Source organism: Triturus cristatus, chromosome 7 (assembly GCF_964204655.1).
Source record: "Triturus cristatus chromosome 7, aTriCri1.1, whole genome shotgun sequence".
Taxonomy (NCBI): domain Eukaryota; kingdom Metazoa; phylum Chordata; class Amphibia; order Caudata; family Salamandridae; genus Triturus; species Triturus cristatus.
This window is the reverse complement of record NC_140590.1, coordinates 1345255247-1345282333: the sequence shown is the minus strand read 5'-3', so window position 1 is coordinate 1345282333 and position 27087 is coordinate 1345255247. Positions and strand designations below refer to the sequence as shown.

The following is a 27087-nucleotide window of genomic DNA, read 5'->3' as shown; positions in this document are numbered from 1 at the left end:
GCCCCGAACCTTAACTCTGCCAGTCGAGTACTTACCTTTAAACCGATAATGCAATTTTCTCTATAGGGTAACATTGACTGGCTTTTCCTGAAATTACTTCCAAGTGTGGACTTTTCAAAACTTAAAATATTCACCAAAAATCAGCCGAGTAACGAAAATGAAAATACTCACCTGCTCTTAGGTGAGCTCCCAGTGCTGGATCTTGGTGCCCAGCACGGACTCTGAAAAATACTTACAACTGTACTTACTAGTAACCCAATTTTTTTCCATAGGATTGACTGTTTTTCTGTGAAATTTCTTCTGTCAATTTCTGCAATCTTTAAATATTCTTTAAAAATCGTATAATACCTGAAAACGTAAATACTTACCTGTTTTGGATAAAGGTCCCAGTACTGAGTCTAGGCACCCAGTTCTGGATTACAAAAGTAACAATAACATACTATACCTGCAACTTGAATTTTCTGCCATAGGGAATCATTGACTGTTTTCTATGAAATATTTTCTAAGTGTCAACTTTTAAAATAGCAAAATATTGTCTAAAAATCATCACAGTAATTAAGTCGACTTTTATCACTTGATTCCAAGTACTGACCCAGGACTGAATCTAGGATCCAGTCCTGGAATTCCAAAAGTAACCTTAAAAGTAATGTGACAAATAACTTGAAACTTCCATTGAACTCAATGCATTATTGTGTTTAGAATTGTGTTGCCTAATGCAACCACTTGTAACTTTCTACAAAAGTCAATTGCATATTGCAAAAGTATTTATATAAAGCATCTCATTCTGAGAAAGTATATTTTAATGCCTATTGTTGGTTCTGAAATAAAACAAGCATATATTTTTTGTATATAAACCTTTGGCCTAGAGTTCAGTTATTGAGTGTGTGAGACCATTTGCTGGCTGAGTGTGTGCAACAAATGCTTTACACTGTCCTCTGATACTGCCTTACTGCTCGACCCAGCTACCACTTTAGAGAGTAAGGTTATATCTAACTTTAGCCCCTGCCAAGCCTCTGCCAAACCTCTGGTGACTGTGGACTCTGTACACCCTGTACCTATTTGGGAACAGTATATACAGAGCCCCTTTCTGACAAGTGCGGCAAAATGCGGCAATATGCGGCAGTGCCCCTGTGGTGCCTAAGAGGCACTTGCTGATCAAATACCACCCTGTCCTGGGGCAGCTGGGGCGACTGGAGCAAGCTGTGGTATGGAGCACACACACTCACTAGGGACTCGGAGCCTTGATCTTGATCCTTGAGCCTTAGGCTACTTATGTTGCAGGAAGGTGCTGGCATCGGTTGGAACAATGAGAAAACACTGGACCGGTCCAGTCTTCTGATCAGCCGCCGGAATGCAGGAGCAAGTGCCGAGGGGGGCCAATGTAGCTGACAGGCAAGTGGGGGACTCCTGGGGGGACCGCAACCCGCACTCGGTCTGACCGACCAGCCTCCGCAGTCACCCGGGCCTGCTCTTTTCGCAGCAGCCCGCTACGGCTGCCGAACTTGCAGGGATGCCTGGCATGCGTGGGGATAGCAGGAGGCACGCACCGCAGACCGAGCCCGGTTTGCTGCACGCTCCGGGTTCAGAGACCCGGATGCTCCCGACTTCGGATGCAGTCTTCGGTTCAGCTTGGCTCAGCGCCTCCATCTCCAATTCAGAGAGGGGGGCCCTATGCAGGAGTAAAGGGGCAATCAGCGGGGTGGGTGGTTAGAGCGGCTGGAGCGTGTCTTTCGGCGTCTCCTGCTCCCGCTCTGCTTCTCTGGCTGCTGCTGGCTCTGGTCCGACCGAAAACCTGGACTGGACAGATTCCAAGCAGACATACAGCTGCTAGCTTTGGAGAGACCACTAACTGTTTCAGGCCAGTAAACCCCCCCCCCCCCCCCTTCAGCCTAATGTCACCATAGCCATTGCATGGTTAGTGGTATCACTGTCGGCATTGGTGACTGGGTAAGTTCTCCCAATCAAGTATTGCTCAGAGGAAACCAGTGTCTCTCTCACCATAGTGACACTGGCACCTGTATCCCTCAGAGCTTCTATCCTAGTTCCATTAATCCAAAGGTATTGCAAGTACTTTTCTTTAAAGTTGGGTGGCCACACAGCTACAGTGGTAAACTCAACTTTCCCTTCTGAAACTAGAACTGCTTCAGTGTGCAACCAGATTTGCTCTTGGCACACTGTTGATCCCATCTGGAGACTTGCTACCCCAGGAGTAGCTGTAGTAGGACTAGGGGCCTTCTTGTTTGGGCAAGTAGCATCTCCAGTTAAGTGGCCCAACTAACTACAGTTATTACACGAGGCCTTTAAAGGATCAAAGTTCTTCCCCCTATACTTGTTAGCAGATTGAGAAGAGTTTTGGGACCCACCCCCCTGTACAGGGTTTTGGGGCCATTTAGAAGACTCAGGCTTTTTATCTTGGCGATTCTCACCACCTTTCCCCTGGGGAGGTTGTGTAACCCCTTTCTTTTGGTCACCCCCAGTGACCCTTGTCTTGACCCAGTGGTCTGCCTTCTTTCCCAAATCTTGGGGAGAAATTAGACCTAGGTCTACCAAATGCTGATGTAACTTTTCATTAGTGCAATTTGTGAGAAAGTGCCATCTTTCTTGCATGGTATGCACCCACTTTTTGCTGAATTGCTGAATGTACTTTAACTGAGTGTGCCCTGGGCTCCTGCCAATCAGGTACCCAGGGCCTATGTTCCTTCCCTAAAACTGTGCTGAAACCTAAACCCAATTGGCATCTCTAGCCACATGTCAGCCCCTGGTAAATGGTACACTAGGTACCCAGGGCCTTCTGACCAGGGAAGGCCCCTAAGGGCTGCAGCACTTATTGTGCCACCCTTAGAGGCCCTATACCCTGACACACACACACACACACACACACACACACACACACACTGCCCTTGCAGGCTGAGTGTCTGGGTACAGAAATAAACAGAGTCGACATGGCACACATCCCTGTGTGCCATGCCCACATCACACACTGCCCTGGCATACATCAGCCACCCCTCTAACTGGGTGCCCTATGCCAGTGGTGTGGGTACAGGCGCATGAGCCCTGTGCCCCTACAGTACCCAGGTCCATTCCTGGGCACTGTAAGTGCAGCGCTGCCATGTAAGAGTATATGGTGCTGGGAGATCGTCAACACGAACTCCACAGCACCATGATGGCTCCACTTAAGACTGAGAAGTTTGGTATCAATCTTCTCAGCACATTAAACCCGCACATTCACGCTGTCTCCAAGGGTTCGCAATAATTAATGATCACTTGCGTCGACCCCAAGCCCTACCCCCCTCTTCCCCACCCCAGGGTTTTACTGGCCACATAGCAAATCTACACACACTCCATTTACTTGCTGAAGGGGGTCAAATCCTTCTTTCCTGCACATCTCTAGCCTCACTGGGCCAAATGTCACAATATTGGGCTCACTGTGTTACTGGTGGGAAGGGAATATGCTACTTACCAGTATGCATATGTTCTTGGCATGTAGAGCTGCAGAGCCACACATTTAGGATAGTAGATCGCCATCTGGTGTTGGGCTCGGATGGTTGCAGGTTGTTGTGGTGTTCGGAAGAAGTCTTTGGTCACGAGATAAGTGACTCCTCACTTGGACTACAGTGCGCATGGGCATCCACTCCATCCTCAGATTGTTTTTCGCCATGATGGGAAATGATGGAGTTTGTAAAAATAAAGAAAGGATGTCCATGTGTAATGTCTAAGTAAGACGATGCTGGAACAGATACAGGTCCCGGGGAGGTGGGTGGGCGTGTGTGGCTCTGCAGCTCTACATGCCAAGAACAGATGCATACTGGTAAGTAGCATATTCCGTTCGAGGCATATGAGCTGCAGATCACACACTTAGGATAGACTATATAGCAGTGTCTCCCCTAGCGGTGGTCACCTGTATCAGTTGCAGCAGTTTGGAATAAAGTTTTAAGGACAGCCTGACCCACAGAAGCTTGTTGTTTCGCTTGCACGTCAACACAGTAGTGTTTAGTGAAGGTGTGTGTTGTAGACCATGTGGCTGCCTTACAAATATCTTCTAAGGGAATGTTTACTAAGAATGCCATGGAAGCCCCTATTTTGCGTGTGGAATGTGCTCTAGGGGGAACCGTTAGTGTGCGTTTAGCCTTGCGGTAGCATATTTGGATACATTTAACTATCCACCTGGCTATTCCGGATTTGGAAATGGGGTTTCCTTTATGTGGTGGAGAGAAAGCAACAAACAATTGTTTGGTTTTGCGAAAAGATTTGGTTCTATCAATGTAATAAAGCAGGGCTCTTTTAACGTCTAAGGTATGAAGAGCTCTTTCAGCTACAGAGTCTGGATTTGGGAAGAACACTGGTAGCTCGACTGATTGGTCAAGATGGAATGGAGAAATGACTTTTGGTAGGAATTTAGGATTTGTTCTAAGAACCACTTTGTAATGGTGTAGCTGTAGGAATGGTTCTTGTATGGTTAAAGCCTGGATCTCACTTATCCTTCTAAGGGATGTGATAGCAATAAGGAACGCTACTTTCCATGTAAGGAAGGAATATGCTACTTACCAGTATGCATCTGTTCTTGGCATGTAGAGCTGCAGATCTACATACTTTTGCATAGATCGCCATCTGGTGTTGGGCCCGGACGTTTGCAGTTTGTTTTTCCTCTTGGAAAGTCTTTGGAAGTCACGAGGTCGGTGACTCCTCCCTTGGTTCGTATTGCGCATGGGCTTTGGCTCCATCCTCAGATTGTTTTTCGCCAACAGGGAAAGATGGAGCGTAATAATAATAGTGAAGAAACCCATGTGTATTGTATCTAAATAAGATAGACTGGAACAGATACAGGTAGCCGGGGAGGCGGGTGGGCGTGTGTAGATCTGCAGCTCTACATGCCAAGAACAGATGCATACTGGTAAGCAGCATATTCCGTTCGAGGCATATGAGCTGCAGATTACACACTTTTGCATAGACTATATAGCAGTTCCCAACCCTAGCGGCGACCACCGGTATCTGTTGCAGTGGTTTGAAATAGTGTTTTTAGTACAGCCTGGCCCACGCTAGCTTGTTGCTTGGTTTGCACATCTACACAGTAATGTTTAGTGAAAGTGTGCGGTGTTGACCATGTAGCTGCTTTGCAGATATCATCTAATGGGATGTTCCCTAGAAAAGCCATAGAAGCCCCTATCTTTCGTGTAGAGTGGGCTTTAGGGGGAACAGATAGCATTCGTTTTGCCTTGTGGTAGCAAATCTGTATGCATTTTACAATCCACGTAGCTATCCCTGATTTAGAGATGGGGTTGCCTTTGTGTGGTGGAGAGAAAGAGACAAACAGTTGTTTGGTCTTTCTGAAAGGTTGTGTTCTCTGGATATAGTAAAGTAAGGCCCTTTTAACATCTAGCGTGTGTAGAGCCCATTCTGCAACAGTCTGAGGTTGCGAGAAAAAAAACAGTAATTCTACCGATTGGTTTAGATGGAAGGGGGAAATTACTTTGGGTAGGAATTTTGGGTTGGTACGGAGGACAACCTTGTTGTGGTGCATTTGGAGAAAAGGTTCTTGTATAGTAAGTGCTCGTATCTCACTGACCCTTCTAAGGGAAGTGATGGCTACAAGGAAACCTGTTTTCCATGTGAGAAATTGCAGTTCGCATTTATGCAAAGGTTCGAAAGGCGGTCCCATTAGCCTTGTGATAACTATATTTAAGTTCCACACAGGTGAGGGTGGCACTCTGGGGGGAATTATTCGTTTGTGGCCTTCCATAAAGGTTTTAATGGCAGGCACTCTGAAAAGTGATAGGTGCTGTCTGTTTTGTAGGTAAGCGGCAATTGCTGCGAGGTGTAGCCGAATGGATGTATATGCTAGGTTACACCTTTGTAGATGGAGCAAGTAGCATATGATGTGCTGTATAGATACGTCTAGAGGGTTGATTGAGTTATGGCAATAAACAACAAATCTTTTCCACTTTGCAGCGTAGCAGGCTCTAGTGGTAGGGCGTCTAGCTTCTCTGATGACATTCATACAGTCAGGGGGAAGGTTAAGGTATCCGAATTCTAGGATCTCAGGAGCCAGATCGCAAGGTTGAGCTGAGCTGGGTCCGGGTGTCTGATCTCTCCATGGTTCTGGGTTAGGAGGCATGGTGAAAGGTTTAACTTTTGGTGTGGCACTACCGAGAGTTCCAGCAGCGTGGTGTACCACGGTTGCCTGGCCCACGTTGGAGCTACTAGAATCAGTGTGAGGGAGTGCTGTTGTAGCTTTCGCACCACTAATGGAATTAATGGGAGAGGTGGAAAGGCGTACGCAAATTTGCCTGACCAGTTCATCCATATCGCATTGCCTTTGGACAATGGGTGTGGGTATCTGGCAGCGAAGCTTGGCATTTTTTGTTTTCGTGGGTGGCGAAGAGGTCTATATGTGGATGCCCCCAGATCTGAAAGAACGGGTGAAGAACCTGCGGGTGAAGTTCCCACTCGTGGATCTGCTGCGTCTGTCTGCTGAGCAGATCTGCTATGGTGTTTGGACTCCTGGGACATGTTGGGCTAGGAGAAAGATTTTGTGTGGAATTGCCCATCTCCATGTGCTCTGTGCTAGTTGAGAGAGCTGTGGAGAGTGTGTGCCGCCTTGTTTTTAAATGTAGTACATGGCCGTCATGTTGTCTGTGCGAATAAGGACTGTCTTGCCTAAAATCTGTGTCTGAAAGGATTTTAGGGCTAGAGAGATTGCCAGTAACTCCAGATGGTTGATGTGGAGTAACTTTTGTTGCGGCGTCCATGTGCCCTGCACTGTGAGGTGTAATAGATGAGCTCCCCAGCCGGAGAGCGATGCGTCTGTTAGGATTATTTGTGGAACTGGGTCCAGGAACAGTCGACCTCTGGAAATATTTGTGGTGTTCCACCACTGCAGAGAGCGATGGGTGCGACCGTCTACCAACACCAGATCGGTCAGTTGCCCCTGGGCCTGGTTCCATTGGCACGCTAAGCACTCTTGGAGTGGACGCATCTGGAGTCTTGCATGGGGCACTATGAAAATGCAAGAGGCCATCATCCCTATTAGTTGCATAAACACTCTTGCTGGGAGAGAGTGTTGAGGTATGAATCTTTGACGCAAAGCCTGAATGCTTGCAATCCTGGCAGGATTGGGGTAGGCTATGGCTTTTGAGGTGTCTATGGTGGCACCGAGGTATTGCTTTGTGTGGGATGGTATTCGCTGGACTTTTGGTGGTTCACCGTGAAACCTAGCTGGTGAAGTAGTTGGATTGTAGTGGCGGTATGATGTACACATTGGTTGTAAGACATGGCTTTTATTAGCCAGTCGTCCAAATATGGGAAGACGTGAATGTGTTTTCTTCTGAGGTGTGCCGCCACTACCCCTAGGCACTTGGTGAATACCCTTGGTGCTGTTGGGACCCCGAATGGGAGCACCTTGAACTGGTAGTGTTACCCGTCCACTACAAATCTGAGGTACTTTCTGTGCGCATGGTGTACCGGAATGTGAAAGTATGCGTCTTTCAAGTCCAGTGTGGTGAGAAAGTCGTTCTGGGAGAGGAGCGGAAGTACCTGCTGAAGTGTTACCATGTGAAAATGGTCCGAATGTATGTATGTGTTTAGAGGCCGGAGATCTAAAATAGGTCGTAGAGTCTCGTCTCTTTTTGGTATCAGAAAATATAGGGAGTAGACCCCTAAATTTTGCTGATTGGCGGGGACTTGTTCTATCGCATGTTTTTGTAGGAGGGAGATTACCTCCTGTTTTAGTAACGTGGAATGTTACTGTGACATTGGGCGTTGCCTGGGTGGAATGTTTGGGGGGGGTAGATGTCAATTCTAGGCAGTACCCTGAACAAATAATTTGGGTCACCCATCTGTCTGAGGTGATGGTCTCCCAGACGTGAAGGAAATTTTGTAGCCTGCCCCCGACCGGAGTGGGATGGTCTGGAGGGAGCAGGGGGAAGTCATTGGGTTGGCGGTGTGGCAGAGCGGGCGGTGTTTGTTTTGCCTCTGCCTTTTTGTTATTGCCCCTATAGCCGCCTCTTTGATAACCCCTTGTGAAGGTGGATTGAGCAGGGGATTTGTAGGAAGTGGACGCGCTATCTGAGGAGCAGCCTCTGGCCGTACCCCGAAAGGAGCTGTCCTTTGATGTAACAAGGATCTTCTGGGGAAGGTCTATATTTTTTCTCAATTCTTGGGTTGAGTACCCTGGCCCGTACGGGGTCTTTAAATACCTCTGTGGCGTGTTTTATGACCCCTTTAATCATGGGTAAAATTTGAACCGACTTCTGAGACTGTTCAAAAGTGTTTAAGAGGACGTCTTCCTCGGGTGCATTGGAGTGCATGGTGACGCCATGATAAAGTGCTGCTTGTGTACTAGTTGTCCAAACCCCAGGTGGTCATCTGGAGGTGATGGTTTGGAGGGATACGGTGTAGGGTCAGGCATATCTGGTAGAGGGTATGCCCAGTCGTCCAATGGTACGGTATCTTGGTTTGTGAACAGATCATTAAGATCATCAGGATCACCCGGATAACCCCCTCCCCCTAGGTCATCATCATCATCCTGTGGGGGTGGTGTATGTGATGGAGATGGTAGAGGTAATGGTGGTGTAGGCAGAGGGGGTGGGGTAGGAGGTGGTACAGGAGAGGAAGGAGGAATTGGTGATGTTGCCGAGTCCTTCTTTGTAGGAACTGGGGCAGGTGTTGTATCCGGTTTCCGTTTTCTACAAGGTACAGCAATGACATGTCCAGTTTTTGGATTAATATAGATCCTTTTGTGTGTTGGAACTGGGTGGAAAAGTTCTTGGTCTTCAGCAACAGACTTTGACGCCGATTTTTTCGGTTCCGATCGAGGTTTTGGGTGATCGCTAGAGTCTTTGGCTTTAGGAGGTGTATTATAGTCCTTAGCCGGTGGTTTCGGGGCCGATGAAGGTTTCGGTGCCGAAGTTGAGTCTTTGAGCTTGGGAGCTTTCGGTGCCGGTTTGTCTATGGGCACTCGGTGTTTTGGGTGCCGAAGGCGCCGGAGATTACCGCTGATTCAACTCCCACTCGTGACATGCTGTCTGTTGTCTGCTCAAAGAGTCGGCCAGAACGCTGTGTGTTCCTGGAACATACTCTGCTCGAAGAGAAATGTTGTGAAGGAGCAACCAGTTCCTGATTTTTTGCGACTCGTGAGAGAGTGTTAGAAAACGAGTCCCTGACCGGCTTGTTTAAATAGTGCATTGTCATGATATTGTCAGTCCGTACAAGCACTAGAGAATTCGGGATTTGCTGAAGAGCGAGTAACCCTGCTCGCAGCTCCAGGAGATTTATGTGGAGTTTTTTTTCGGAAAGGGACCGTTTGCCACTGATCTGGAGTTCTTGGAGGAAAGCTCCCCAACCTTCCAGGGACGCATCCGTTGTGATGGTATGTGGAGAAGCAGGAAGCAAGAAAGGCAAGCCTTGAGAAAGGTTCTGAGGGCAAATCCACCACCGTAGAGCCTTTATCATCTGAGGGGTCACCTGGATGACATCGTCTAATGACCCCATACATTGGACCCATTGAGCTGAAAACGCTTCTTGAAGAGGTCGCATATGAAGGCGACAGTGTGGAACTAGCAGAATGCAGGAAGACATCATCCCGAGCAGGGATTTGAAAAGGCGCACAGTAAGAGTCTTTTTGGAGCGTATGCGAAGCGCCAAGGAAAGAAGCTTTTTTTCGCTCATGTGAAGGAAACGCTTTCTTCTGGAGCGTGTCGAGAGAAGCACCCAGGAAAGTTATGCGCTGGGAAGGCTGAAGGACGGACTTGTCCTGATTGAGAGTAAGTCCCAAACAATCAAAAAGCCTCAGACAGGCGTTGGAAGACCTGGACGCGCCTTCTAGAGAGGGTGCTTTGAGGAGCCAGTCGTCCAGATATGGAAAGACCTGATGGTGTTGTTGTCGGAGATATGCGGCCACCGGAGAAAGCCTTTTGTAAAAATGTGTGGCGCCGATTCGAGTCTAGTGAATGTCCGAATTGAACCAGTTGCAGAACCCAACGGTCCGTTGTTATTTGCTTCCAATTTTTTAGAAAGTGGGAAATTCTTCCCCCAACCTTGGAGGGCAGAGAGGAGTTGGAGACCGGCAGTAGTGGGAAGTCATTGTCGCCGAGCAGAGTCTTTCTGTCGACCTCCTTTGCCACGAAAGGAAGACTTAGTGTAGGTGGATTGCTGTTGACGTTGCTGGTATTGTGGCCGATATTGCTGAGTGGAAGAGAAGGAAGATCGGTGTTGGTAATCACCTCTGGCAGACGTTTGACTTCTCCCCCTTGAGCCTCGAAAAGGTGGGTTCTTGAATTGGAGGGTACCCAAAGCCCTATCCGTGTCGGTATCCTTTTAAATATCTTGCAGAGCTTCATCGATGTGTGTTCCAAAAAGAAGCTGACCATCATAGGGCATGTCTAAAACTTTTGTTTGTACCTCCGGTCGGAATGAAGTTGCCTTCAACCAACCCTGGCGCCTTAGTACAGCTACGCCCACGAGTTGGCGAAATCCAGTAGAGGCGATATCAATAGCACAGTCTATGATCTCGGATGCAGACCGTTCGCCCTCCAGCAAGATCTTCTTTGCTTCTTCCTTTGAGTCCTCTGGCAAGGCCGCAAGGTATGGTGCAATATCTGCCCACTTCTGCCTGTTATAACGTCCTAACAGTGACAAGGAATTGGATGCACGCACTGTTAATGCAGACATGGACGATAAACGTTTGCCTATATTGTCCAGCCTTCTACCCTCTTTGTCTGGAGGAGCGGTCAGTAGAGCGGAAGGATTTTTTGATTTCTGCTGAGCAGCTGGTCTTATCACTGAGTCTGGTTTAGGATGGCCGGTCAGACAAGCTTGAGCAGTGTCTGGTGCCCTATATTGTTTATCCAGACGAGGTAATACTGGAGGCACTGAGGAAGAGTTCTGCATGATCTTAACACCCTGATCCCATATGTAGTCTTTAATAGGGATAGACCTGACGGATTTTTTAAAAGGCTCTTAAAAATCATAGAGGAAGCAATCCTGTTGGTGCGAAGGCATAGGTATTTGAAAACGCTGCGCCGCTCTTTCCACTATGTTGTGAAATCCTCCAATGTCCTCAGGAGGCGAGTCAGCTGGAGCGGGCACGGGGGAAGCTGGACAGGAGAGTATGTAATCTTCCCACTAGTCCCGAGTAGATTGGGAATCTTGAAGTTCCCCTTCTTCATGTTGAACCTCCTCCTCGTCTGTAGAAAGCGGAGGTGGTGATGTGACCGGCTCAGACTAAGCTTAACGGTGGAGGTCGCGGTCTTGGTGGTGCAGACACAACTGGAAGCGGAGACGTGGCAGGAGTGGAAAACCTCTGCTTATAGTCCGAAATGAGGAATTGCGGATCAGAGACAAGAGATGCAGGCAAACAAACCATGGGAGGTGGAGGTGGATGGCATTCTTCAGGAGAAACCGCCTGATCTTCCTGCACTTGATCATAGTCTGAACTGTTCTGGTACTTAACGTTTAGTTGCGAGGGGCTTGTCGCCGTTCTAAACATACTGCCATCATCAAGTGTCGTCTTCCTCCAAAAGATGTGCTGGAGGCAAGAGCTGGACCCTACTAGGGGAGGTCAGGGCCGGTGTCAACGTAAGTTTTGTGATTTTTAGATTCACGTACGTACTTTGTAGGTTGGAATCTGTCGACGGTCCCGTCAACGGTATAGTCGTCGACGGTGAAGCGCAGATGTGTACCATGGTAGATTGAGGTCCCGTCGTCAGAGCCGTTGACGATGTAGTAGTCGTCGATGAAGGTTTCGTCGACGGAGTCCTCGTCCACAATGATGTGGATGTCGACGGGACAGTATTAGTCGACGGAGTCGTCGGCGATCGCAGCGTTGACGGCAATTTGGACGTCGACGATGTCTTCTTTATCTTTTGCGTCGACAAGACAGACCTACCGGCCGTCGACGGAGTCGTCGTCGTGGATAGTGAATGAGACGCGACAGAAGTTGAAACTGTCGTCGTCGACGTCACATTCAATGCTGTAGATGGAGATTTCCTCGTCGACGAGGCCGTCGTCGATGGGGTGGAATACGGCTTTTTGAAGGCATGAAGAACTTCTTGAGGAGAAACCTTCGCTAGAAGAGTCTTAGGAAGGACCTCTGAAGACTTTTTATGCGCCTTCTTTTGAGGTGGCTGCGACGAAGGGCCTGGAGAAGCCACCCGTGGTCTTTTCTGAGGACTGTGAAGATATGGAAAAGCCCTCACTTTCCTCCGAAGACAGTACTGGGTCTTTGTCTTTAAGCCCCTGCAGCTAAATTAAGAGGCGTCCCTCACGATCTTTGAGGGTCTTGGAGGAAAAGGTACGACATACCTTACAGTCCTTTGAGGAGTGATTCGGATAAAGGCAGTAGAGACAGTCCTTGTGTTGATCTTCCACATTAAGTCTCTTTTTTCCACAGGAAGCACAAGACCTAAAAAGGCCTTTCTTTGGAGTATCTGCCATGAAGAACTGAAGAACTTCGCCATGAAGAACTTCACCCTGAAGTTGGAATTTTGAAGCAAGCAGCACTGGTAATCCAAAAACAAGGAGCAGGGTTCAGAGGAGACTCCCTTAGCACGACGTGTGGTAGAAAATCTGAGGGACTAGAGCTCCTTCCAGGAAGGTTCTATAGGGTGGTGATAACTGATTGGCTACTCTCCAAAGTTTGGTCCTTTTTTACTAAAAGAAGGATGTGGATATGTTACTAAGGTGAGGCCTTTGACCTATTACTCTATATGTCTAGAGAGACATTACTTTATTTATGTACCGGGGATTCCCATCCAGACGACGGGGAATGATTCAGGCATGTGAATCTTTGAAAGATATCTTAATACTGGATAAGTTCAGTTCTTCCACCAACTGGTCCTAAGGGGACCAACTACCCTGGTACTGTGGTCAACTATAGGTAGAGTCCAGGTGGGCCAGTTGTCCATGACTGTAGCAGTCCAATCCCAGTGTCCAGCTCCAACAAAAAGCACTCTCCCCTCTTTGTGCAAACTTTTTAAAATGGGGGTGAAAAGTTCTAGAAGCCAGGCACCCCTGGCCAATCCTAGGATGCCGAATCACTCCACCCTTGTCCCAACTCTCCTGCACAGCATCATGGGACAATTCATGATGGAGACATCCAGGAGTCACTATTCAGAGCACCTCCCGGGGCCTCAGCTCTGTCCCTTGGTGAAATAACTTCCAGGGCTTTTCCGACCAAAACTTCAAAGAGGAGCCCCTTCCTGTGTTGACTCCAGAGGTCTGTGCTCCCTCCTTTGAACAGTGGGCCTGGGCTGTACCAACCCTAGTGATCAAGTTACTTACCTTGGGTAAAGCATCATCTGGTAGGACTGGGTCAGGCCACAGACTCCTTACTTTCAAAACATCCCCAGGTGCCAAACTGGATCAGGAAACATTTTATCCATAGCACGCCTGCGTGCAGGCAGATGGCGTCATACGCATCTGAATCTTGTTCGTCCACTGGATGGGACGTCATCGGAGTCATAACACCCTCGCCGACGGCAATTTTTTCTGTGACTATTTTCCGCACTCAAAACGCAGAGCCAAAAACTGAAACTGTCTTTTTAACAGTGTGCTTAAACAAAAGACACGTGTCAAATACTGAATTCCTAATCAAAATTCAGTAAAGGACTATCCCAATAAAAATCTTGAGATTAAATCATTACTACATTAAAAAGATTCTCCCTCACTACTTCTTTCTGGTTTTTTTGGGGCCCGAAGGTGAGCCAGAGGTAGGAGGTGGAGTTCCAAAGAAACGCAGCATGGCCTCCTTAAAGACTTTGGACTTGCTGAAGCACCACTGATGGAGCCGGAAATCGGAATTTGACTTAGACAGGTGACCTTGACAAGATGACTTGTTGTGGGGTCTGCCTCAAGAGCATTAACAGGCCTGTGCCTTCGACTTGGAGAAGGACTTACTAGAAGTCCATATTTTTTGGGATGTTTGGCGACGTACAGCTTTGCTTTACTGTCCCGGATAGTCTCCAGGTGCATGAGGGCACATTCAACCCACTACTTAGAGTCGTTCCGTTAACCCAAACACCTAAGGTACACTTCATGCAAGTCTGTCACCGACATCTGTTTAGAACAATCACAGCAAAGAGCTTTAGGTGGGGACTTTGTTCCCCAGCACGTTGGAACTGAATTTAGGGGAATAAACCTTTTCAAACCAACAAAAGAGAGCAGAGCTCGGGATCCACATTCAAAGGGGTAGAAAGAAAGGAACTGATGTAAGTGCACAGGGGTGGCCCTCATATGCAGCTCTGATCCATCACTACTGGGGTAGAACGAAGCCTATGCAGAGCTGCGCAGGAGCACTGCTGTAAAATCTTACAGGCCCAGTCTGATACCTGTGAAATATTCTAAAGGTGAGTAGCATGCTGTTAGAAGTGTCGATTAAAAAAATCCTACTAAACCAGCGATTGAAGTAAACTCCTCACCACCAGTAAATCAAATTTGACACATCCCCTATCAACTCTAGTTTAAAAGGTATTTACCCCAACCTTTTTATCAGTCTTCGCTTGCCCCACTCAAAACATTCCTACAAACAGTCACCCTTTCAACAAAATGCATAGGTGTATAATGCTCTTGTGCACATCTAAGCAACGAGCAACCACAATCAGCTACCTTGCATATAAAGCACATCTGAGGCAGAGAAAGATTTCAGGAGCAAGAATCAGTTATACAAGGGAAGGGATTCACTACTTCACAAGCGCCAACACTACATTTCACAGGTGCTGCTGCAACTATTTGCAATTTCAATATAGCAGACCCAAGAACTCTTTAAAAATAACTTTTACACAAATGTATTGAAGGCAAATGCTACTTACCAGTATGCATCTGTTCTTGGCATGTAGAGCTGCAGATGTACACACTGTGCATAGATCGCCATCTGGTGTGGGGCCCGGATGTTTGCAATTGTTTTTCCTCTTGGAAAGTTTTTGGAAGTCACGGGGTATGTGGCTCCTCCTTTGGATCGTATTGCGCATGCGCTTCGGCTCCATCCTCAGATAGTTTTTCGCCAGCAGGGAAATGGAGCGTAATAAGAAACAGTGAAGATGCCCATGTGTGTTGTATCAAAATAAGATAAACTGGAACAGATAAAGGTAGCCGGGTGGGCATGTGTAGATCTGCAGCTCAACATGCCAAGAACAGATGCATACTGGTAAGTAGCATTTGCCACGCTGTCATGTTGTCTGTGCAGCCTTGCTTGAGATTTGTGTTTGAAAAGATTTTAGGGCTAAAAATATGGCTAGTAACTCTAGATGGTTGATGTGGAGTAACTTTTGTTGAGGTGTCCACCTGCCCTGCATGGTGTGATGTAGTAGGTGAGCTCCCCAGCCGGAGAGCGATGCGTCCGCTGTTAGTACTATGAGGAACTGGGTCCAGGTACTGTCGCCCTTTGGAAAGGTTTTTGGTGGTCCACCACTGCAGAAAGCGATTGGTACGACCGTCTACCAACACCAGATCTGTCAGATGACCCTGGGCCTGGGTCCATTGGTGTGCTAAGCACTCTTGGAGAGGACGCATCTGGAGTCTTGCGTGAGGTACTATGAATATGCAAGAGGCCATCATCCCTATCCCTACATGAACACTCGAGCTGGAAGAGAGTTTTGTGGAAGAAATTTGGCACGTAGAGCCTGAATGCTTGTTATCCTGGCAGGACTGGGGTAGGCTAGCGCTCTTGAGGTGTCTATGGTGGCACCGAGGTATTGTTTTACGTGGGATGGTTGTAGATGGGACTTTGCGTGGTTTACTGTGAAGCCCAGTTCGTGAAGTAGCCGGATAGTGGCGTGCGTGTGTTGTACACACTGGTTGTATGAGCTGGCTTTTATTAGCCAGTCGCCTAGGTTTTGGAAGACATGAATGTGTTGTCTCCGCAGGTGTGTGGCCAGTACTGCTAGGCACTTGGTAAATACTCGTGGTGACTCCGAATGGGAGCACTTTGAATTGATAGTGTTGGTCGTTCACCACAAATCTGAGGAACTTCCTGTGAGCGTTGTGAACAGGAATGTGAAAATAGGCGTCTTTGAGGTCTAAAGTGGCCAAGAAATCGTTTTGGGAGAGCAGGGGAAGTACCTGCTGTAGTGTGACCATGTGAAAATGGTCTGAGTGGATATATTGGTGCAGGGGCCTGAGGTCTAAGATGGGCCTTAGCGTATCGACCCTTTTTGGTATGAGAAAATATAGGGAGTAAACCCCTATATTGTGTTGGTTGATAGGAACTAGTTCTATTGCCCCCTTTTGTAGGAGGGAGATTACCTCCTGCTTTAGTAGTGTTAAATTTTCCTGTGACATTGGGCGATGTTTGGGTGGAATGTTTGGGGGGTAGATGTTAGTTCAAGGCAATAGCCTGATCGAATTATTTGTGTAACCCATTTGTCTCAAGTGATGGTAGTCCAGACAGAAAGGAAATTGTGGAGTCTACCCCCGACCGGAGTGGGATGTTCTAGGGGGAGTGGAGGGAAGTCCTTGGGAAGGGGTGGAGGCAGAGCGGGAGGTGTTTGTCTTGCCTCTGCCTTTATTATTGATACCTCTGTAGCCGCCTCTTTGGTAGCCCCTTGTAAAGGTGGATTGGGTAGGGGCTTTATAGGAAGTGGAAGCGGTGTCTGAGGAGTAGCCTCTGGATGTGCTTCGAAAGGAAGAGCGGTGAAAAGAGCACCTGGGAGTGTGCGATTGCAAGGCTCCCATAGATTTTGCCGTATCTGTGTCTTCATTTTTTCCAGGGCCTCATCTACTTTTGGGCCGAACAGATGTTCCTGGTCAAAAGGGTGGTTCAGGATGGAAGCTTGCACCTCTGGTTTGAAACCTGAAATCCTTAGCCAGGCATGGCGATGGAGAAGGACGCTGGTGTTAATTGCCCTAGAGGCGGTGTCAGCTGCATCTAGGGCACAGCGGATGGAGGTATTGGTGATGGTTTTGCCCTCCTGAATTAACTCATTGGCTCTATTTTTATATTTGTCAGGGAGGTGTTGCATTATGGCTTCTAGTTCGTCATAAAGTGCCCTGTCATATCTTGCCAGAAACGCTTGTGTATTTGCGATGCGCCATATGTTGGCAGCCTGGGATGCAGTGCGCTTGACCGATGCGCCCAAGAGTTTTGACTCTTTATCAGGTGGTGGTGCCTCGCCTGATGGTTGGGAGTTTGCTCGCTTTCTTGCTGTAGACACTACTACGGAATCTAGTGGTGCTGGCCCTCTGATGTAGGCGGGATCTGTAGGGGCGGCTTTATATTTTTTGTGTATGCGAGGGTTGATGACCCTGGCTCTGACTGGATCTTTAAAGACCTCCGGCGCGTGCTTGATAACTCCTTTGAGCATGGGCAGTATGGAGGTGGCCCTGTGTGTTGTGTCGAAAGTATCAAGGAGGAAGTCCTCTTCCACGGGGTCAGTATGGAGATCCACACCATGGTAGTGTGAAGCCCTCTGAAGTAGGTGGTTGAACCCCAATGAATCTTCTGGTGGGGATGGTCTCGAAGGGTAGAGATCATCCTGCGGGACGTTAGGAATGTTATAGTCGTCCCATTGGTCTGGGGAGCCTGTGGGAGTGGGGTCCCCTGTAGGTTGGTCAAGGGGCTCGTCCCCTATGTCATCATAGGCATCGTCATTGTCATCATCCGGAGAGGGTGTGGGGGAATGATGAGGTTGGGGGGGGGGGGGGGGAGAAGGAGGTGGTGGAGGAGGGAGGTGGTGGAGGAGGGTGGTGGAGGAGGGGGAGGTGGAGGGGGGAGGTGGAGGGTGCGAAGGTATTCTTAGAGGGGAAGTAGCAAAGTCTTTCCTCTTTGGATGTGGAGCTGGGGCAGGCTTGTCCAGCTGTCTCTTTTTGATGCTGAGCATCAAATGTCCAGTCTTAGGATCTTTCACCAGTGTTTTTTGCGATGGATCAGGCTTAAAAAGTTCTTCAGAGAGTGGCCTGTCCGTCGGCGCCAAAGGCATCGGGCCGTAGGTTTTTTGGTTTTAGAGTCTGCACTAGTGCGCTGTTTTGCACTATGCGGCTTCGAAAGGGCTGGTTGGTTACTCGGCTCCGAGATGGTTTTCGGCTTCGAGATATGGGTGTCGGTGGCCTTGAGTTTTTTGCTCGGTTCCGGGGACGGTGTCGGTACCGAGGAGCTTGAGCTGGTTTTCGGCGCCGAGTGCTTCGGTATGGAGCTCAGTGCCGAGAAGGAGGCCATTTTCTTTTTCGGCATCGGTGCGGCGGAGTGTTTCTCGGCACAGACGGTGGGCTGGCTCGTGCCCGAACCGCCGGAAGGCTTAATAAGCTTCTTTACCGGTCCCGAAGGTGCGGTGTTGGAAGCAGTGTTCTTGGTCGTGCCTAGGCTCTGAGCGAAGGCGTGACCGAAGCCTTTTTCGATGCCGTTGAGGGTGTTGGGGGAGGGGGTGGATTTCGGTACTCACGACCCTCTGTGCCGGAGTGATGTCCTCCACATCTGAATCGTCTGCGTGTTGTCCTTACAGAGCGGCGACGCCTTCTCCGAAGATGTCGTCTGGGATCGGCGTCGACGAATGTGCCATAGTTCTTCGTGCTCTTTGGTCTCGAATGGTTTTCTTGGACCGGAAGGATTTGCACGTCGGACAGTCTCGAACCTCGTGTTCAGGGGAGAGGCAGAGGTTGCATACTTCGTGAAGATCGGTGTGGGGGAATTTGGACCCACATGGAGGGCCCTTCTTGAAGGGAGTCCTTTCCATTAGCCAGGACCAGAGCTTGGGTAGGCCCGAAGGCAGTCGTCGACGACTGGAATCGAAGATCTTGATCGATAAGAGCCGCGTCGAGTGAGGGGATCGAGATCTTAAACAATACCGCGAAAAGGGGTGAGGATTGCGCGTCGATTGGAGAACTGGAAGCTGTTCGGAACCAGAGCGCGAAGATCACGTCCAAGCCCGATGGCGGAAAAAAACAATCTGAGGATGGAGCCGAAGCCCATTCACAATACGATCCAAAGGAGGAGCCACATACCTCGTAACTTCCAAAGACTTTCCAAGAGGAAAAACAACTGCAAACATCCGGGCCCAACACCAAATGGCGATCTATGCACAGTGTGTAATCTGCAGCTCATATGCCTCGAACATAACATTACTAGATATGGATTTTACTGCTCCAGACTTAAATTGTATATGTTCATCCCATTCTTGTCACTTTTTTGTTAACTTCTGTACTCAAGTTAACAGTGTCTTGAAAGCATTCTAATGCCCTGTGATGGTGTAATAAATGTAGGAACTAAGTTGGCAAGCTCAGCACAGCCTTATCAAACATCACAGAGGAGTTTTGTCTCAACAAATGGTCACTGCATTGACCCTATTTATTATGTTGTGTGTGTTTTACCATGATCCTAATTCTTCCACAAACTTTAACCCTAAAATGCATAGTGAGTTAGGGCCAGGATTATGCGATCACCATATGTTATCCTAACTCTAAACCCAAGCCTAAAATTAAGCATTAAACTAGCCCAACATGAACACTAGCCCTAGATAAACCTCTAACACAAAGCCAAAATCAAACGTTACCTTCTACTGTTAATCTTACTTCTAACTCTGAACCAAGTAATACTAAGCCTTCCCCGTACCCTCTGTAACAATTATGCCTTTGCCGTATTTTAGGTATTGATATTTTGAGCAGCAGTAAGCATCAATGTCGTGGCTCAGGTGCAGATGTAGGTTGATTCAATTCACTGGTGGAGCACCTCCCAGTCAAGAGGACATTATGAATACAGTTGACTAATAAGACAGAATTGTGAAAATGTAATACAAGTGGCAGTTGTGCACTGTAAAATAAAACAAATTCAGAAAGGGTCCAGTAACACCTGATAGCCCCACATACCTGAACTGGACTTGGAGCTGTGTGCTGGCCTTGCTGTTGTCCTCCATTTGGCGTTGTGGATGGCTGTGGTTGATGTGGATGGAGTTGGGCTGCATGGTGAGGGTACGATTGGTGAACAGTGGCTGAAAAGAAAGAAAATGGTTAGCTCCAAAAGAAGGCAGACACCCAAAAAAAGTTCAGAGGATTGCAATATAAATGAGGTACAATAGCAATTTCTGTACACTTAATCCCAAGGTCACTCTCACCAGACTGGCTTATTCACAATACAGGACTTACCAGAAGAGCTTTGAGAGAGCCCTTTTTAAGTAAGGGTGGTACCTGATGCCTCATGCCATGCTTTACTGTGTCAGTCAATGGTAGCAATGTGATTCTAGTCCTGGGGCACACCCCTTACTTTCTGCTCTAAGGGAACAAACTATCAAATCTCCCTAGAAAAAGATCCATATATGCTCCATAAGGATTATGTTACTTACTCTGTAAGCATGTGTTCTTGGCATGTAGAGCTGTAGATTCACATGCTTTGCATACTCCTGCCATCTAGTGGCGAGTCCGGATGTTTGCAAGTTGTTCTTGACACAAAGTACTTATCTGTTAGCCGATAACAGCATTTTCCTCCTTAGGATAACATTGACTGTTTTTCTATGAAAAGTGTGGAGTTGGAAAAACTAAAAAAAATGTTTAAAATTGTACTAAATAACAAAAACGCTTTTACTCAATTGTATAAATGAAATGTCCCATTGCAGTATCCAGGTATACTGCACTGTGTAAGAAAAGTAATCTGCAAAGTAATCTACTGCTCATTTTACTAAAAATCCTATACAAAGTATGTGTACTGTATTCTGAAAAGCATTGCATTTTCAGTAACACTACTGTAATCAAATCAAAGTACATTTACAATACAAACTGTGCTACAACTGCATAACTACTGTAAAGTATTTATTGATTACCTGTGCCAAGCTTGCTTGGTTCTAAAAATAAAATAACTAAAAGAATATTTATACACAAAAACAATTCGTCTGAAGTTCAGTGTAGGAAACTTGCTTGTAGTGTAGTTCCTATTTCCCTTATAGGCTCTGCGTATTGGAATAATATACACTATAGTTGTGGCACAGGACTGAGGTCAGTATGCCTCTATCGAGTACATTAAAGTTAATTACATAGTGTGCCAGCTACTCAGAGGCCACTAGAAACTCCCCGAATAAACAAGAAGGGAGTAGTTTCTGGCAACCGCATAAACATGACAACTTTGCTTCCCTTTAGAATCGGAACATGTCACAGAATCGTGGAAACAACAAAACAGTTTCACTCAGTCAATAGTGCATGCTTAGTTTCTTCAGAGTTACGCAGAAATAGACGGGCGTTTCAATAAAAGGATTTATTGAACAGTCTTGTTTCTCGTGTAAGAGATAGGAGCTGTTACAATCACAAGACAGTATGCGAGATATAATACGTACAGCATAAGCAGTAAGAAGAAATAATACTGCAATAGCATTGTCTTCTAGCTATGACATTCATATACACATACATAAATAACATAGGCAAAAAAGTGGATACTCGTCCGATGCTTCTAAATAGTTCAACACCCCAGTGTACCTAACCTAAGAGTAGTACAAGGTAAGAATTAGGAGCTGTATTCTATAGTATGGTAAGCTATAGTTTTGCATATGCAAAGAGTCCCTCTAGGTTCTAGTCCGCTCCATACTTTAGAATGAGAGATGTGGGAATCTCTTTCCGGGTCTCAAACTCTAACACCCCGTGAAGGGAGGCAGAACACTGGAAGTTGGATTCTCTGCGAGCAGGGATGACAGCATCTGGTCAGTGTGTCAGGCGGGGACTCGAATTCCTTCCTAAAGACGCTCAGCATCCTGTGATTCTGGGCAAATGACTTAATCTCCCCGTGCCTAACAAAAATGAATGCGCCCTTCTGTAACGAAAATGGTGCTCATGCGAAGCACTCTGATACCAGATTTCTCGGGTCTAGTTCGCGCTATATAAAACTCTTGTACATAAAATAAAAAAACATTTATACCTGGAAAGTGCTTAGGAATGTTAGCATTGACGTAAAGTCGGGCAGAGGAAGACGTCATGAATGAACCCCTAAGGAATAGTAGTTCATGCATAATAGATGAGTATTTGGAGAAATCAATAATCCTAGCTAGGTAAAGTCCCAAAGGCTTAAGGGTCTGGTTTCTAAGAGCTCGTTGTGACGTTGGGATGGACGGATGTAGGTGACCATGCCTGGATAGCATGGCTAATGCCTAAATAAGGACTGGGATTCTATGCCTAAGTATGGGCAATGCGAATTGTGCCTATATAAGGACATGATTTAGGAAAGGAATATGCTACTTACCAGTATGCATCTGTTCTTGGCATGTAGAGCTGCAGATCTATACACTGTGCATAGATCGCCATCTGGTGTTGGGCCCGGATGTTTGCAGTTTGTTTTTTCTCTTGGAAAGTCTTTGGAAGTCACGAGTTCGGTGACTCCTCCTCTGGTTGGTATTGCGCATGGGCTTCGGCTCCATCCTCAGATTGTTTTTCGCCAGCAGGGAAAGATGGAGCGTAGTGATAACAGTAAAGAAACATGTGTATTGCATCTAAATAAGATAAGTCTGGAACGGATACAGGTAGCCGGGGAGGTGGGTGGGCGTGTATAGATCTGCAGCTCTACATGCCAAGAACAGATGCATACTGGTAAGTAGCATATTCCGTTCGAGGCATATGAGTTGCAGATTATACACTGTGCATAGATTACATAGCAGTACCCAACCCTAGCGGCGACCACCGGTATCCGTTGCAGTTGTTTGAAACAGTGTTTTTAGTACAGCTTGGCCCACACTAGCTTGTTGCTTGGTTTGCACATCTACACAGTAATGTTTTGTGAAGGTGTGCGGTGTTGACCATGTCGCTGCCTTGCAGATGTCATCTAGTGGTATGTTCCCTAGGAATGCCATGGAAGCCCCTATCTTACGTGTAGAGTGGGCTTTAGGGGGAACGGATAGCGTTCGTTTTGCTTTGTGGTAGCAAATCTGTATGCATTTTACAATCCACCTAGCTATCCCTGATTTAGAAATAGGGTTGCCTTTATGTGGTGGGGAGAAGGAAACAAATAGCTGTTTGGTTTTCCTGAAAGGTTGTGTTCTCTGGATGTAATAAAGTAAAGCCCTTTTAACGTCCAGTGTATGTAAGGCTCTTTCCGCAACTGTTTGGGGTTGCGAGAAAAAGACTGGTAATTCTACCGACTGGTTTAAATAGAATGGAGAAATCACCTTGGGTAGAAATTTGGGATTGGTGAGGAGTACAACCTTGTTGTGATGCATCTGAAGAAAAGGTTCTTGTATAGTGAGTGCCTGTATTTCACTAACTCTTCTGAGGGAAGTGATAGTCACTAGAAAAGCTGTTTTCCATGTGAGAAATTGCAGCTCACACTTATGTAATGGTTCGAAAGGGGGTCCCATTAACCGTGTGAGAACTACATTCAAGTTCCAAACAGGTGAGGGTGGCACTCTGGGTGGAATCACTCTCTTGAGGCCTTCCATAAAGGCCTTGATGGCAGGTACTTTGAAAAGTGAGAGGAGCTGCCTATTTTGTAAATAGGCCGCAATTGCCGCGAGGTGTAACCGAATGGAAGTATATGCTAGGTTACACCTTTGCAAATGGAGTAAATAACATATAATGTGTTGTATGGATACATTTAAAGGATTGATGGTGTTGTTATGGCCGTAAACAACAAATCTTTTCCACTTTGCTGCGTAGCACTGTAGTATGGGTTAACCACTCCCTATGTACAACGCTAAGTTAGCATAACCTCGACGGCTGTTAGAAAGCCAGCTTGCCACTTCTGCTGCTTTTGCACGCAACACTGTTGTTACATGTTATTAATTCGAGAACTGCTGACTCGACTTTGCTTCACATGAGAACCGTCTGTTTAACATCCTTAACAACATCCTTAACAGCGAAAAGTGACCTTGGTCTGTACACCGTGTAAAGAACGAGTCTGGGTCACTAGATGGTGCAGGTTGTTGTGTTCAGGTTGATCGTATCACTTCTTAGCCATAACATACATACAGCTGCCACGTCCACGTGCCCTGTGCTGTGAGATGTAACAGATGAGCTCCCCAGCCACAGAGCGATGCATCTGCTGTTAGGATTATTTGTGGGACCGGGTCCAGGAACGGTCGACCTCTGGAAAGGTTTGTGGTGTTCCACCACTGCAGAGAGCGATGGGTGCGACCGTCTACCAACACCAGATCTGTCAGTTTTCCCTGGGCCTGGTTCCATTGGCACGCCAAGCACTCTTGGAGTGGACGCATTTGGAGTCTTGCATGCGGCACTATAAAGATACAAGAGGCCATCATCCCTATGAGCTGCATAAACACTCTTGCTGGGAGAGAGTGTTGACATAGGAATTTTTGACGCAGCGCCTGTATTTTTGCAATCCTGGCAGGATTGGGATAGGCTATGGCTTTGGAGGTGTCTATGGTGGCACCGAGATACTGTTTTGTGTGTGAGGGTACCAGGTGGGATTTTTGATGACTCACCGTGAAACCTAGCTGGTGAAGAAGTTGTACCGTAGCGGCGGTATGTTTCACACATTGCTGGTAGGACGTGGCTTTTATCAGCCAATTGTCTAGATAAGGGAAGACGTGAATGTGCTGTCTTCTGAGGTGTGCAGCCACTACTGCGAGGCACTTGGTGAACACCCTTGGTGCTGTTACCCCGAACGGGAGCACCTTGAACTGGTAGTGTTGTCCGTCTACCACAAACCTGAGGTACTTTCTGTGAGAGTGGTGTACTGGGATGTTAAAGTACGCGTCTTTCAAGTCCAGAGTGGTGAGAAAATCGTTCTGGGAGAGAAGTGGAAGAACCTGTTGGAGGGTTACCATGTGAAAATGGTCCGAATGAACGTAAGTGTTTAGAGGTCTGAGATCTAAGATAGGTCTTAGGGTCTTGTCTGTTTTTGGAATCAGAAAGTACAGGGAGTAGACCCCTAAATTTTGTTGATTTATGGGGACCTGCTCTATTGCTCCTTTTTGCAGGAGGGAGATTACCTCTTGTGTTAGTAGCACCGTATGTTCTTGCGACATAGGGCGGTGCCTGGGTGGAATGTTGGGGGGTGTTGATGTTAATTCCAGGCAATACCCCGACTGAATAATTTGCGTCACCCATTTGTCTGAGGTGATGGTCTCCCAGACGTGAAGAAAATACTGTAGTCTGCCTCCGACCGGAGTGGAATGGTCTGGAGGGAGCGGGGGAAAGTCATTGGGCGGGAGGTGTGGCAGAGCGGGAGGTATTTGTTTTGCCTCTGCCCTTATTATTATTGCCTCTGTATCCGCCTCTTTGATAACCTTTATTGAAGGTAGACTGAGTGGGGGATTTATAGGACGTGGATGCACTGTCTGATGAGTAGCTCTACCCGTGCCACGAAAGGAAGAGCAGCGAAAGGAGCGTCTGGGAGTCTGTTAGTAGGGCTCCCATAGATTTCGCCGTGTCTGTATCCTTCATTTTTTCCAGGGCTTCATCTAATTTAGGGCCAAATAGATGATCTTGGTCGAACGGGTGATTTAGTATAGAGGCTTGAACCTCTGGTTTAAACTCTGAAACCCTGAGCCAGGCATGGCGACGGAGAAGGACACTGGTGTTTATGGCCCTGGAGGCCGTATCTGCCGCATCTAGGGCACGTCGTATTGAGGTATTGGTTATTGTTTTCCCCTCTTGAATAAGTTCATTAGCCCTAGTCTTTTACTTTTCAGGGAGATGGTGCATGATGGATTCTAGCTCATCATAGTGCGCCCTGTCGTACCGGGCCAAGAGTGCTTGCGTATTGGCAATACGCCATATATTGGCCGCTTGTGACGCAGTGTGCTTCCCTGACGCATCTAGGAGCTTGGACTCTTTGTCGGGTGGGGGCGCTTCGCCCGACGCCTGAGAATTTGAGCGTTTCCTGGCTGTAGATACCACTAGGGAATCTAATGGTGCAGGGCCCTTGACGTAAGAAGGGTCTGTAGGGGCGGCTTTGTACTTCTTTTCTATTCGAGGGATGAGGACCCTGGCCCTGACTGGGTCTTTGAAAACCTCAGGGGCATGTTTAATTACGCCCTTTAACATAGGTAGAATGGCAGTGGACCTATGTGTATCATCGAAGGTGTCTAGGAGGAAGTCCTCCTCCACTGGGTCGGTGTGTAGCTCCACCCCGTGGTAGTGTGCCGCCCGTTTTAACAAGTGGTGAAAACCCAAGGAATCTTCAGGAGGGGATGGCCTAGATGGGTAAAGGTCATCCTGTGGGACATCTGGAATGTCTGGATTGTTATAATCATCCCATGGGTCTGGGGATCCAGTAGGAGTGGGATCTTGTGGCACATCTGCTGGATCATAGTAAGGGTCCCCCAAATCGTCTGGGACAGGGGACAAGGTGGGGGAACGATGAGGTGGAGGGGGTGGAGGTGGGGAGGGCACCCTGAAAGGAGAGGTAGCAATGTCCTTTCTCTTTGGAGTGGGAGGTGGAGCCGGCTTGTCTAAATGTCTCTTTTTCGAAGACAATGTCAAGTGTCCGGTCTTTAGATCCTTGGTGAGGGTTTTCTGCAAGGGATCCGGTGTGAAACGCTCCTGTGACACTGGTTGATCGGTCGGCGCCGACTGTTTCGGGGCCGACGGCTTCTTAGGTTTGTCGGAGCCGTGCTTCCTGGGAACCTCCGGTTTTTTGGTCGGTGCCGAAGGGGATTTCGGCACGGGAGTGTCAGTGCCGAGGGTCTTGTGATGTTTGGTCGGCAACGAAGCAGGTTTCGGCACTGAAGGCTTTGGTGCCGGGTTCGGTATGGAGGTGGAGGCCGATTTTTTCTTCGGTGCCGAAGTGTGTTTGTCGGCACCGGTGGCCGGCTGGCTCGAGCCTGAGCTGCCGGAAGTCTTAGAAGGCTTCTTTACCGGGCCCGAAGGTGGGGTGTGAGAAGCCGTGTCCTTGGTCTTGCCTAGGCCCGGAGGCGAAGGTGTGACCGGAACCTTTTTCGGGATCGGCGGGGGCATTGTACTCACGACCCACTGCGCCGGGGTGATGTCCTCCACATCTGAGTCGTCGGCCTCGGAAGCGCTGACGAGGTAGTCGTCCTCCTGTTCGATGTCCTGCTGTCCCGGAGCTTCGACATCGTCCCCGAAGATGTCGACTGGAGCGGAGGTCGAGGAGTGCGCCATGTTGCGTCTAGCCCGTCGATCTCGAATGGTCTTTGAGCGAAAAGACTTGCAGGCGGGACAGTCTCGGGCCTCGTGTTCTGGGGAGAGGCAGAGATTGCACACCTCATGGAGATAGGT

General features: G+C 47.7%; 1 protein-coding gene across 4 annotated transcripts in view; it reads right to left on the bottom strand.

Moving 5' to 3' along the window:
• ATXN2L (ataxin 2 like) overlaps positions 1-27087 on the bottom strand; it is a 767539-nt gene that overhangs the window by 146548 nt on the left and 593904 nt on the right. For all 4 annotated transcript variants that reach the window (XM_085618994.1, XM_085618995.1, XM_085618996.1 and 1 more), the window contains one exon: positions 19786-19907. In XM_085618994.1, coding sequence (XP_085475120.1) covers positions 19786-19907 — 122 coding nt within the window. The remainder of the gene's footprint in view (positions 1-19785; positions 19908-27087) is intronic.